We start from the raw sequence: 13939 nt of genomic DNA on the forward strand, positions 1-13939 counted from the left end.
GGTGGGTAAATCATAAGGTGGGTAATATAAGTTTCATTACTTATATTCGCCATAATTAAATCTCTTCCAAGCCACAATATTGGAATGAAAATAAATGTACGTAAATTCATTACGCAAAAGAACTACATATTGTTTTTAAATACACGATTGATTTTCTTTTCAGTGTTATCCGAAGTGAAAAAATTAAGTAATAAAAAATTAGACGACAAATAAAATCTATTAAAACTCCAGATAATTTAACATAACTTTTAAAGAAGTAATCTAAATAAATTAATAATAAATCACACAACAGAAATTTTATTACGTACAGTGAAAAAAGAAAATTTTCAAATAATGGTTAAAATTTTCAATTTTAATTAATTCATACGTATTCAGTATTATCGGATAGATTGAGCTAAAAATATTTTGTTAAACTGGTCGGTAGACGTTAATAAAACCGCAAACAAGCGGGAGTACGACTTTAAAACAGGATTGCAAGTGACCTGATCGAGGTAATTCTCAACAAGATGGGTATCCAACACCTACGTCTTTGTATCACGTGCGCAATAGGTGAGTTGTTGAGAATAATATATTTTTAATTAACATAACATAACGGTTCGTTTATATGTGACAAAATTAAAAAAAAAAATTAGAATAAAATTCATTCTATTCCTTATTAATTTAGATTATTCATTAAGTTTTTATATTTTACATTATAATAATTCATTAAAATTAATTTATTGTTTTTTAATTTAATAACTTAATATATTAAAATCTAGAGTTTTAGTACTTACTACGTTAATTGATATTAAAAATCTAATGTAGACACTACATTACTTCCTTGTATGCCTATTAAATTACATATACACATTTTTTTTTTTAAATGAAAGTATATAAAATTTTTTTTCACTAATAACTTTGATTTTTTTCATATTTATTTTTTTTATTGTTATTATTGAATTATTATTTCTTGTAATTTTTTTTATAAACAGGTATAAATATATTTAAATTAAAAAAAGGAAATGAATTCGGATTCGAACCGATGTACCTGCGTAATTTCCAAATATTTCTTTAATAAAAATTTTATTTGTTTACAACTCTGTAAGCAATGAAAATAAGTACCACTTATGATATATCGTTGAAAAGCTCTCAATGAGGGTTTATTATTGGAGTTAACAAAAAGTCCAAAATCCAAATTGTTTGGATTTTGGGCTTTTTTGGTTAAGTCAATTGCAATCAAAAGGGTAAATGACAACTAGATGTTACAACAGTCCTAAATTAAAAATTTCAACATCCTACGACTAATCGTTTTTGAATTAAGCGAGATACATAAGTAAGAACAGATGTTATCCCGAAACTAGTCAAAATGGATTCAGGGATGGTCAAAATGGATATTTCCGTTGAAATCTGAAAACCGAGATTTTTCGCGATCACAATACTTCCTTTACTTCGAACAAGGAAGTAAAGAGAGAAAACTACACAATCTTAGTTTCAAAATATTTTTTAATTAATTTATTTCAGATTAATAATATTTGTGTGAATTACACAATATTCTATTATTTACTTATTTAATATTTACGTGCCGGGTATGACATCTTTTCATACGCTACCAATTTCTACCGAGCTAATGACCTTACCTGTTTATGCCCGGTCTTTCATTATATGCTCGGTCTGTTTATGCCCTGTTAACTGTAGTACTCTGCAGAGTACTACAGTTGACATTATGCCACTGCAGACTGTTGACAGTCTGGCGTGAAAGTATAAATGTACCGGGCTAAATGTATAGTCTTGAACAGACTCAGGTCGTCTACACCTGAAATGTGTGTTTAGTTGAAACCCAACCACCAAAGAATACCGGTATTCATAATCTAGCATTCAAATCCATGTAAAAGCAACTGCCTTTGCAAGGACTGGAATCTTAAAACTTTCGACTTTGAAAATCAGCTGATTTTGCGATGACGGGTTTAACTACCCCAATATTCAACAATTTAACTTGTAAGAAAGATTTACAATAAAATTAAAATTTCATTAAAAACATTCAAATTTTATTCGTATATAAGATTAATTTAAAATTATTTATTCACGCTCGGCAATGAAGTATTTTTTTATACAATAAAACCAACGCTTGAAAAATTAAAAAAACAATTTAAAAAAAATATCTAGTTCCGTCTCAGATATCTGCGCAAAATTTAGATAAAATAAATAAATAAATAAAAAACAAAACTACAATAACTTACGAACTGGCGTCGACACAAAAAGTCAAAATTAAATAAAATATAATTATATTTTTTTAATTTTATACATCTTTTTTTTATTTTTTGAAGGTAATTTTTATTTAAAATATGGATAAACCTAAAAAAAGCTACTTTGTATTTTTATTTTTTATTTTACCTCCGGAACAACCGCAAGGTATTACTTCAGAGGATGATATGTACGAATATAAATGAAGTGTACTCAGGTCGACCATTCCTGAGATGTGTGGTTAATTGAAAACCCAACCACCAAAAAACACCGGTACGCACGATTTAGTATTAAAATCCGTATAAAAGTTACTGCCTTTAATAGGATTGACCTGAGACTGTGCAAGACTACACTTCATTTACATTCATACATATCTTCGTCATTCATTCTCTGAAGTAATACCTTGCGGTGGTTCCGGAGGCTAAACAGTAAAAGAAATAAAATAAAACTGACAACTGTGGGTTGTTTCTGATGACGGCTTTGTTTTTTGTTTTACGTCGGAAGTGGGAAAATTTGCATCACACACATAACTTATTTTAAAATCAATTTCTCAAACATGGTTACCGCTGATATATTTAATAAATTATTAAAAATGAAAATCCACCTTACCAGCAAATTAAGCGTGACTCGAGATTTTTCGGTTTATTTCAAAACAATCATCAAGAGATAAAATATTACAATTAACATAAAAAATTGAAGTAATGTCAATTGTTAAAATACTTATACAGTCATGACTGTATATTAACCTGTGCGATTTTGAAAAATTTTTTAACTGTTAACAAATGTGCCTAAGAAAAATATGACCTTAATTAGGTGAAACCTTGAGATACTGAGGGTAACCTTGGTTTATAGCCTCATCCCTTTGACCTTTGAAATTGAAAACTTAACGATGTAAACTTAACTTCTAGAGCTATAGCTCTGCTATAGCCCTATCTAGATGGGAAAGTAAAAGGAATCCATAATTCAACGACAACATAAGGAGATCATTACTGAGCGTATTTTTTTCAGTAATTTTTTTGAATGTCACAAAAATGCTTTAAGTATTTTCTCAAAGCATTATATATAATAAACTTACATAAGAAAAAAGTAATTACGATTCTAATTGAGTTCCTCATTTTTTGGGTCGATTAAAAATAATTCGTACTTAAAATGGGCTCAAAAACTAACAAAATATTCAAAAGGACCAGTAAATAAAATGAATAAAATAGAAAAAATCATCCGCTTAACTGCTGATTTAAAATTAATAATGTTCCTGTTTCATACAAGAAACATTTTCTTCTTATTGGAAGGACACACAAATTCACTAAAAAAACTCTGTAATTATCATTTAAATTGAACCCCTCTATAATTAAATTTAACACCGTTGGAAAGTGAATAAAAAAAATAATTCCTATGTACAGAATGGGCCAAAAGTAACTTCTCAACTTTTTGTTTTTAAATAAAATATTACAAATAACTCAAAACTATTTTATTTTTAAATCTTTAAATTAAATTTCAGTCAAAACATGATTTACTGTATTAGGTTTTAAAAATAATATCTTTTAAATGCTGACCACTGAAGCGTTCACAAATCTAGGCACTTTTTAATAAATTTTACATAGTTAAAACCTTTGTTTCTTCTGATATTGCCGCTAATTCGGCTCAAACGTTGTTTTTCAGCTCTTCTAAATTTTGTGACTTATTTACGTAAACTTTCACTTTCAAATAACCCCAAAGAAAAAATCAGGATCCGTAAAATCCGGTTACCTTGGAGGCCAACAAAAATCTAAATTTATCGAAATTATTCGATTTCCAAATTTTGACCTAAAGAACTCCATTCTGGTTCTGCTGGTCCATCTTGCTGAAACCAAGCCTGTTTCGGAATGAAACTTCCTCAAGCATTTCCTGATATCTAACTCTATTCACTGTCATCGAAACAACATTTTCTTAAAAAAAAAAGAATAAAAATACGGCCCGATGATTCTTTATTGAGAAATAGCACACCACGCCATAACTTTTGTGGCTGTAAAGGACGTTCATGTGTAACTTGGGGATTGACAGAACCCCAAAAGTCATCGCAAATCAGCTGATTTCGAAGTCGAGAGTTCTAAGGTTCAAATCCTAATAAAGGCAGTTACTTTTATACGGATTTGAATACTATATTGTAGACACCGGTGTTCTTTGGCGAAAGACACTAGTACAATTCATTTATATTCGTACATATCATCCCCTGAAGTAATATCTAACGGTGGTTCCGGAGTAAAAACAAAAAAAGAGAGGGAGAGTACCCCAAAAACGAGCATTTTGTTTTTGACTTAGCCACTAAGGTGGAAATGGGCTTCTTCACTCATCCACAAATTAGGCAAAAAGGGATCGTCAGAGTTATAAATTGCAGGAAGAATTCCGGGAGTTATACGTAATCGTTCGAGTTCATTTAATGGGCTAATTGGATTTTGTAAGGAAACATTTTTAAATCCTAGTGCAATGTTCTGCGCAATGATGTTCGATTAATGAATGACTGACTGAGTGTAACGTTTTCTTTCTTTTCTTTTTTTGTTATAGATGAGCATGAGAAATGCCATTTACGCACCCCCCATAAATGGGGAAGTGTCGGACTCGCACAGGTTCGGCTAGATGTTATTAAGAGTCTATGTGTACCCGCACCCTACCGACTAAAACTCATATCTCACCGTTTCTCCTCCTCCGGGGTCGGTCCTGCAGTTTAAGCATTGCGCGGGCCCAGGAGGTGCCTTTAGGGTCCAGGGGTCCAGAGTCCCCGTGCTTCATCACCATCGCCCATCCGCACAAGTGCAGACGCACGACGGCTCCACAGGGGGCTGTCCTTCGCCCCTTCACCTTCATCTTCAAGTCACTTTCTTCGCTTGAGTCTCAGGTCTTTTGATGGAACTATGATTCCTTACTGGTGATCTTCAGTCCTCTTACAGATCTCGGTCCTAAATCAGGCTCTATCCCATTCTCTAGCTTCTCTCGCTTTAGTTTTCAGGATACTAGCTGCTAGGTGTACTACCTTGTCCCATTCCGCTTTTCCTGTCAACATGTATGGAACTGTTTCTTCCGGAGAAAGCCAGCTTAACCCGCCCGACATTTTGTCTGACCACATCCCACCGCTGGCATTGGTAGATGGTGTGCTCAACGCTATCCTCAAGATCGCAGTACCTGCATAGAGGAGACGCTCTCCTGCCAAATCGATGCAGGTAGGCTTCAAATTCGTCATGTCCAAACTTGCGTTATATACAAAATTTACCTCACACAGTCCTCTCTGCACCCATTCAGCTATTCTCGGAATTAATTTACGCGTCCGTACACCAGTAGGTGAGGTGTTCTAGGCCTTCGGCCACTCGGCCAGAAGTAAATCTTTAGCCTCGGTCTTAGTCATACCAAGATAAACCCGCCGGAGCATCAATCCACGCAGCCGCACCGGGGGAAGATGACCTCAATAGCGTTTCTGAAACCGTGCGGTATGCGGCCGCAATGTTCAATGCAGCACGTCTTTGAAGCGACGATATTTTATCTACATTTCTTTTCTTTTCAAGGGCCTGTACTCACGCAAGGACGGCATAAAATATGATAGAAGAAGCCACCGTCAGTATTATACGTCGTCTAGAAGCACGAGCACCTTTGTGGTTACGCATAAGCTTGCCGAGATTATCAACAACTGTCTCAGCACGTGCTAAGGTCTGCTGAAGGTGGACGTTGTAGTTTCGGCTCCTCTCCAATCACACGCCGAGGTACTTAACGCACCTCGACGTGGGAATACTGGTCCCAGCAACATTAATTTGCATTTCTCGCAGTCTTCTTCTCCCGACCAACGCTACAACGGAGGTTTTATTAGGTGCTAACTGTAGTCCTCTTACCTCAAGCCAATAACTTATTCGCCGGACCGCATTATTGGCTACCTCCTCTACTTCTGCTTCAGTGTGTCCGGCCAATAGGAGGGTCAAATCATCTGCATATACAACAAGTTCAATGTCCCCATCAAACTGAAGTCTCTAAAGCCCATCAAAAGTGAGGTCCTACATAAGTGGGCCGAGAACCGACCCCTGCGGAACCCCACCAAACACGTCAAAACCAACTCACCATCTTCTGTGGGGGGTTTTAAGCATTCTGCAATGTAGGTTAATTATGCCAAGGAGATACCCACTTATAATCTTCTCTCTCAGCACATCAATAATCGTCGGCCACTGGAGACTACCAAAGGCGTTCCTGACGTCTAGGAGGACCACTAATGGGATACTCCGTCGACGCCCTGTGCCACTACTTCGATCTCTAGCCCATTCAGTTACACGTTTCAACGCGTCAGTTGTGGACTTCCGCCTAACAAAACCATATTTATCAGGGGAAAGCCCACCCTTCGCTTCCACTTCGCACCAGAGCCTGTCAGCGATAAGTCTCTCCAACAGCTTGCCCAGGGTGCTGAGCAGGCATATCGGACGATATGAGACACCACTCCCAAGCATGTCTCTCTTCTTTAACACCAGGACCAATCCCTCTTCCTTCCAACAGGAAGGAAAGCGACAGCTCTCCAAAGATGTATTATAGGCGTCCAGTATGACCCAAGAATGTCTTGTCACCATTAGTTTAACGAGAGATCCAGGGACCTTGTCCAACCCCGGACTCTTATCTGCACTAATTTGCTTGGCCGCCAGTCTCAGTGGAGAATCTTTGCTCATGCTCCAGGGCTATCTCATTCCACAGAGCTTCAGCTACTGGGAACAGCTCCTCGACAACCCGAAGTGTTGTCTCTAGAGATAGAGGGGGGGGGATGGGTGCGCCAAACTTATTGTAAGAATTCCGAATGCACCATTCCTCACACATCGAAAAATTTTCTTGATGTTTGACTTACTTGACAAGCTTTTTTTTTGGACGAGGCGACGTTGCAGTCTTCCACTGGCTTGATTGTTGTTTGGTTTAGGAGTCGTAACCATAGAACCATGATTCATTACCAGTAATGATCTTAGAAAAGAAATCTGGGTCGGTTTGGGACTATTCTTTCAAAAAACGGGAAGCTTCCAGGTAATTCGCTTTTTGCTGGGCAGTCGGGCACAAATTTTACAGCGACTCTTTTCATCCCCAAATCTTCCGATAAAATTTGTTTTACCGAGCTCCAGGTTACTCCAGACAACTTCTCAATTTCTTCAATGGTAAGTCGTTGGTCTTCAAGTACAATTGTATGAATTTTTATCGACATATTCGTTCGTTCGGAAAGTTGAAGTACTCCACAACGAGGTTGGTCATCAATCGACATTTCACCTATTTTGAAATGCGAAAACCACTCACATACTTGAGTTTTTCCCGTAGCAGTATCCTTGTAAGACGTTTTCAACATCACATAATTTCTGGGGCGTTTTTATTTAGCAGGAAGCGAATCTTCATTAAAGTCCGCAACGACAAAAAACGAGAAGCAGGCGAAACAGCTTTCATAAAAAAATTCACAAAGGTCAGACATTACCTTCCCAGGCGACGCCACTTGACACATTTTACACGAAAAAAGTCGCTTAACGCTCTCCTATCGGGAGAATCGCGTATTACGAAACTCCTCCAGCGCAACACGATTCCAGCTAATTTTGGTTACCCCTCGAATATTGAGTTCATCCATTAATTATCAGCTCTGTGTGTTTTTGTCATCAAATCACTTAATCATCAAATTTGAAAGATTTGATCCTTTTTTATTTAAATGTAAATTATCTAGCCTGCTGTTAACATTAATGCTGTTACAATAGCAGCATTTGTTATAATAAACTATGTAGAATTGGAAATGTTTTGGACTAAGTGAAACCTTTCATTGGATTATAGAATGATCCATGTTTTCTAAAAAGTAATCATAAATGAAAAACATATTTATAGAACCTATAGTATTTTAGTTATGTGTTTTTAGAGATTGCACACTCAACCAAACTCTGACCCTGAGAGGTAGTATCTCCACCTTTCATCGAGAAGGTTATATGTTCAAATCTTGGCATTTTCACTACATATTTTAATAACTCATCTCTTTTATTAAGTTGATATCAGAACTAGCACATTATCATAAAAATCTCATTAAATTTCCTACAAGAGGCTCAAAAAATTATTTCAAGGTTTTAGTCAGTATACATTAGAGATGCAGTCTTAAATGTTTTGTTCAATTATAGCCTCAATTACTGGCGTTGCATCCTTCAGAGTTGGGAAGGAACTTTTCATTAGAAATAATTTTAGAACCTAGTACAGTCCCAAGCCTCACATCCATTTCTAGACTTCAAAAAAGAAAAAAACAAAATATTATGTATAAATAAATTTAAGAAAAACAAATACATATTTTGATGAATATTGAAATAAAGTGATTGAAACATGAGTGTAAAGCAACAACAAAAAATATAAAGAAAAAAGTAAAAATGTGGTCTACAAGTTGACCACTCCATCTGGCAATTATATTTGTACTATAATTATACGTGCTTATCACGGAGTTCGTTAGAACTTCGACGGTAAGAGGCGACGAACCCACCGGGTTGGTCTAGTGGTTAACGCGTCTTCCCAAATCAGCTGATTTGGAAGTCGAGAGTTACAGCGTTCAAGTCCTAGTAAAGCCAGCTATTTTTACACGGACTTGAATACTAGATCGTGGACACCGGTGTTCTTTGGTGGTTGGGTTTCAATTAACCACACATCTCAGGTATGGTCGAACTGAGAATGTACAAGACTACACTTCATTCACACTCATACATATCATCCTCATTCATCCTCTGAAGTATTATCTAAACGGTAGTTACCGGAGGCTAAACAGGAAAAAGAAAGTAAGAGGCGACGAAGTCAACGAACTACGTTTACATTTCTAAACATGACCTAACCTAACAGTGAAATGAAAATGGGGGAGGAAAAAATAAGCGTGAAAACATTATATTGGAGTTCAATTAGATTAGTAATAAAGAATACTCTCAAAAAATACCTCGAATTTTGTTAGTCAACGTTTTTTTCCATTTGATGAACCGCGGGACTCGAATATGTCATTTTATTAATGTTTTTAATGTACCTTTACGAATCGTGCCGCTAGATAGAAGTGCTTGATAGTACTAGATAGCGTACAAAAACTTAATAATGTACTTGAAATAATAAAATTTAAAAGAAAATATACTACAGCTTGTTTTAATAGTAAATGCTCTTATGTAAATGAAAGTACTGAAGATGAAACAATTTTTTTAATTCCTATCACTTCTTAAAAAAAATAAAAGTATTAGTTTACAATAGTTTTATTAAAAAAGGTTAAATAAAACAGAAATTCTTAAAGGTCATTATACTACTTTTATTAGAAAAAGGAAAAATATGGTATGACGAGAATGATTTATATGTAATACATATCACATTTACAAAAATAATACAATTCTTATGATTATTCATTGATTAATAAATGAAATTGGTCTGGTAAGAGTTTTGTAACAATTTTTTTTTTTTTTTGCTTATTATATGAAACACTTAAACATTGTTTATTATCTATTATTGTATATCTAATGTCTATTACACATATTTAACATATATATTTTTTTAAGAAGATTCTAAATTAATAACAGATTTTGATAATAGAAATGTAATGTAATCTGTATCGTTTTGTTTATATTACAGAAATTTTTGTTTTTTGAGCGGAAGAAATGATATCTGCGAGACACTTGCCGTTCGGTTTACAACTTCATTGTTCTATTTTACATAATTAAGTTTAATAGTAAATTATAAAAAAAACCAGTAAAAAATATATTTAATAACTTTGTAAATCTTGATTTTCAGGACTGGTTGCTTTCTTACAAGTTGAATCAGAAGCTGCAACAATTTTACCTCCCACTTTCCCTCATGGTAGCAACTTTGTTGGGGAAGGAACAAATGAACTGGCAACAGCACTTTTACAAGTAAGATTTGTAATTAATCTTTAATAAATTAAAGTACTTTCTCAAGCGTGAAAGATTATTCAGCGGAATGACGTAGTTAATATGTGTCAATAATATTTGTAATAAACAAGTGGGAAAAGTTTTTGCTTCGGCTCATTTATTGAGTTTTAACCACTCACTCACACTCACATGCGCGCGCGCGCGCACTATCTTCTTTTTTGGTTAACAGCCCTTGGCTGGTTGGTAGCAGCTGTCCACACTCTTCTTGCTTATCAGCCTTTTTCTTTAGCTCCCAGTAATAATCACAGTTCATATTCTCCATTATCTATTTTATGAAGTCCAACCCAGGCCTTCCCTAATATAATCCCTTCTCCTACAACTTCTTCCTTCCATATGTCCTTGTATCAGCCTCTTAAACAGACTCTAGTACCTAAGAATGTATCCTATTAGTTGAACTCTTCTTCTTTTTAATTATTTCAAAAAGCTTCTCTCTTCGTTAACTCTCTTAAATACCTCCTCGTTTGACACTTTTTACATCCAACTTATCTTTGTCATCCTTCTGTAACATCATACTTCAAAAGCCAAAAGTCTCCTCTCACATACACACACACACACACACTATATGTGTGTGTATATATATATATATATATATATATATATATATATATTTTTTTTTTTTTTTTTTAATTATTTTATTTTTAAAATTATTCCTTGACATTATGAATACTTTTGGTGAGAGTTATAACTACATTTTATTAGATGATAAGTGAGTACATAATATTAAGAAAAATATAATGTTTTAAAAATGACAGAAAATGGTGTAACGTTTTTGTAAATACAAGTGATTTACAGAGAACGAAATAAACTTTCAGGACATGTTCTACTAGTGAAAATGAAAAAGTTCATATAAACATACGTTTGGAAACGCTTCGGTGAGTGTAAGCTGGCGAAAGATTTTGTCCTGATTTCTGCGCCTTCTGTAAGTTTAGTAGTTTAATATGAAATCTGGCTTGAAAAATTTGAAAAAAATTATCCCACATCTGTACTTTTAGTAGTTTTTGAGAAATTTAAGGTAAAAGACAAAAATATTGAGGTCGAAAAACACACTATTTGTGTTTGCCATAAAATAACTTTTGTTAAATTGATAATAAACTCAAAAAAGATTTTAACAAAACTTGCAGAGAATTTGATTCTGAGTAAAATAGAATGAATAAAGTCCACAGAGACTAAATACAAAAATAAGAATTTAGAAGTTTATTAAAAACAAAACATAGTAAAATGTGATAGATCATAACTGGGTATTAAATGAGACGAAATTTTCAATATTAAAAATCAAAAGAATTGAAAATTTCAGAAAAATAAACAACCAAAATTTAAACCTACTTTTATATGAACTTTCTCTTTAAATTCACCAGTGAACATGTCCTGAATGATTGTTACATTCTTCGTGAATCACTCTGTATATATTAATACGTATTATGTATAATACGTAAAATCATAATCTAACCGTGAGTATCAAGTAGTAATAAATAGTAAAATACTAAGCATTTCTTTTTTGGCTTCAGTCATTTGACCGGTTTGATGCAGCTATCCAAGATTCCCTATCTAGTGCTAGTCGTTTCATTTCGGTATACGCCGTACATCCCACATCCCTAACAATTTGTTTTACATATTCCAAACGATGCCTGCCTATACAATTGTATCCTTCTACCTGACCCTCTAATATAAAAGCGACTATTCCAGGATGCCTTAATATGTGGCCTGTAAGTCTGTCTCTTCTTTTAACTATATTTTTCCAAATGCTTCTTTCTTCATCGATTTGCCGCAACACCTCTTCATTTGTCACTTTAACCACCCGCCTGATTTTTAACATTCTCCTATAGCACCGCATTTTAAAAGCTTCTAATCTTTTCTTCTCAGGTACTCCGATCGTCCAAGTTTTACTTCCATATAAAGCGACGCTCCAAACATAGACTTTCAAAAATCTTTTCCTGACATTTAAATTAATTTTTGATGTAAACAAATTATATTTCTTACGGAAGGCTCGTTTAGCTTGTGCTATTGGGCATTTATACAAATGCCGATTAAAAAACAGATTAGCAAAACAAATATTTAACTTCTATAACCGTAGAACTATTAAAACTAGTCTGTTTAAAGAAGAAGAAAGCGATAGTAAAACTTTAAAAAATCTGCAAAGAAACCTGTTTATTAAATTGACACCGATTTAAAAAATTAATCAAAAAATCTCTGTTTCCAGAGAAGGATAAGAGGAGCATAAGAAGAAATTGGACCGAGGAAGAATAAAAAATAAAATTAAAAATGTTTAAAAACCAATACGAAAAACCTTAAAATCGTGAAATAATTACATAACTGTATTTTTACCTTATAATCTTCTGTAAAATTGTTTTTAAGACAATAAAATTTAAAATTTTGATTGATCGTCGTGCGTAACCTTTAGACTGCATAGATAAGCTTTTTTTTCACCTTCTCCCCTGAACCGGATCCTGCAGTTGAGTATAACGCAGCCCAAGGGAGTGTCCTATATTCTAACGGGCCTCCCCGTCCCGATCCGCCAGTCAGATCTTACTTTGCGCCCGCCTCAAACCCCCAGAGTAGGATCCACCAGGCTCGGCTATGCTGTCCCTGGGTCCCCACTCCGGGAGCCGGGACTCGGTCTTTAAGCCAACGCCTCGGGGACCCCCTGAGGGCCAACGGGGATACCCCGAGTGGGCATCCCCACCGGGACTCGGTCTTTTTCGCTCGGGGTTCGAGAGTCCCCGTGCCTCATCGCTACCGACCACTCGTGCAAGCACGAGCGAACGGCAGCTCATCAGAGGGCTGTCCCTCATTCCCGATCCTTCTCCTGAAGAACCCTCGTCACGAATCGACCTGCGATGGTATCAAAATTCTTGAAGCTCCGCAACATGGTGGTGATGATGGTCTCCAGCACAGATAAGCTTTAGTTATCATCATAGTCCCGTACGGGACGTATGGTTAATCAAAATCTTAAATTTTATTGTCTTAAAAAATATCATAATGTTACAGAGGATTATAAGGTAAAAGTACAGTTATTTAATTATTTCACTTTTTTAAGGTTTTTTCGTCGTGATTTTTAAAATTTTTAATTTTATTTTTTATTTATTACTTCTTAAAGATTAGTAGGCCTATGCCCAACAGTAGGACGTTTATAAGCTGATGATGAAAGTTTAGTATACTTGACCAGCGCAAACTATTTAATAATCCACAAAATAAGTAGTCTTGCTGAAGTTACAAGACTTACAAACATTCAAAAGCCGTTTTGAAGAAACGTATCAACTGCAGCGCCCTCTGACAGCTTATAACCGTAAAACTAACCTAAGAACCTCTCTCTTTTCCTGTTTAGCCTCCGGTAACTACCGTTTAGATAATTATTCAGAGGATGAATGAGGATGATATGTATGAGTGTAAATGAAGTGTGTAGTCTTGTACATTCTCAGTTCGACCATTCCTGAGATGTGTGGTTAATTGAAACCCAACCACCAAAGAACACCGGTATCCACGACCTAGTATTCAAATCCGTGTAAAAATAACTGGCTTTACTAGGACTTGAACGCTGTAACTCTGCTCTAGGTAAGTGATACCTATGTAATACAAAGACCGCATCGAAATTGGTCCAGTAGTTTTTGAGAAAATGGTAACAGCCATACACACACAAGTTGTTACTCCAAATGCATAAACCGTCTCCGTTCCGTCGTGGGTAAAAATCTGTTTTTTATTGATGCAAAACAAACGAAAAATAGACAGAAAATCGTATTATTCTTTCTGTACCTAATAAACATTATTTTTTGTATAGCAAAACAAAAAAATAAAATAAATGAAATGATAAATGGTAA

At 34.9% G+C, this 13939-nt stretch overlaps 1 protein-coding gene across 1 annotated transcript in view; it reads left to right on the forward strand.

Annotated features, from left to right (window-relative positions):
- Nucleotides 1–455: 455 nt before the first annotated feature.
- LOC142328287 (serpin B4-like) overlaps nt 456–13939 on the forward strand; it is a 30171-nt gene continuing 16687 nt past the window's right edge. The window contains exons 1-2 of the mRNA XM_075371991.1: nt 456–549; nt 9970–10088. Coding sequence (XP_075228106.1) covers nt 507–549; nt 9970–10088 — 162 coding nt within the window. The 5' untranslated portion in view covers nt 456–506. The remainder of the gene's footprint in view (nt 550–9969; nt 10089–13939) is intronic.

Source organism: Lycorma delicatula, chromosome 7 (genome assembly GCF_047948215.1).
Source record: "Lycorma delicatula isolate Av1 chromosome 7, ASM4794821v1, whole genome shotgun sequence".
NCBI lineage: Eukaryota > Metazoa > Arthropoda > Insecta > Hemiptera > Fulgoridae > Lycorma > Lycorma delicatula.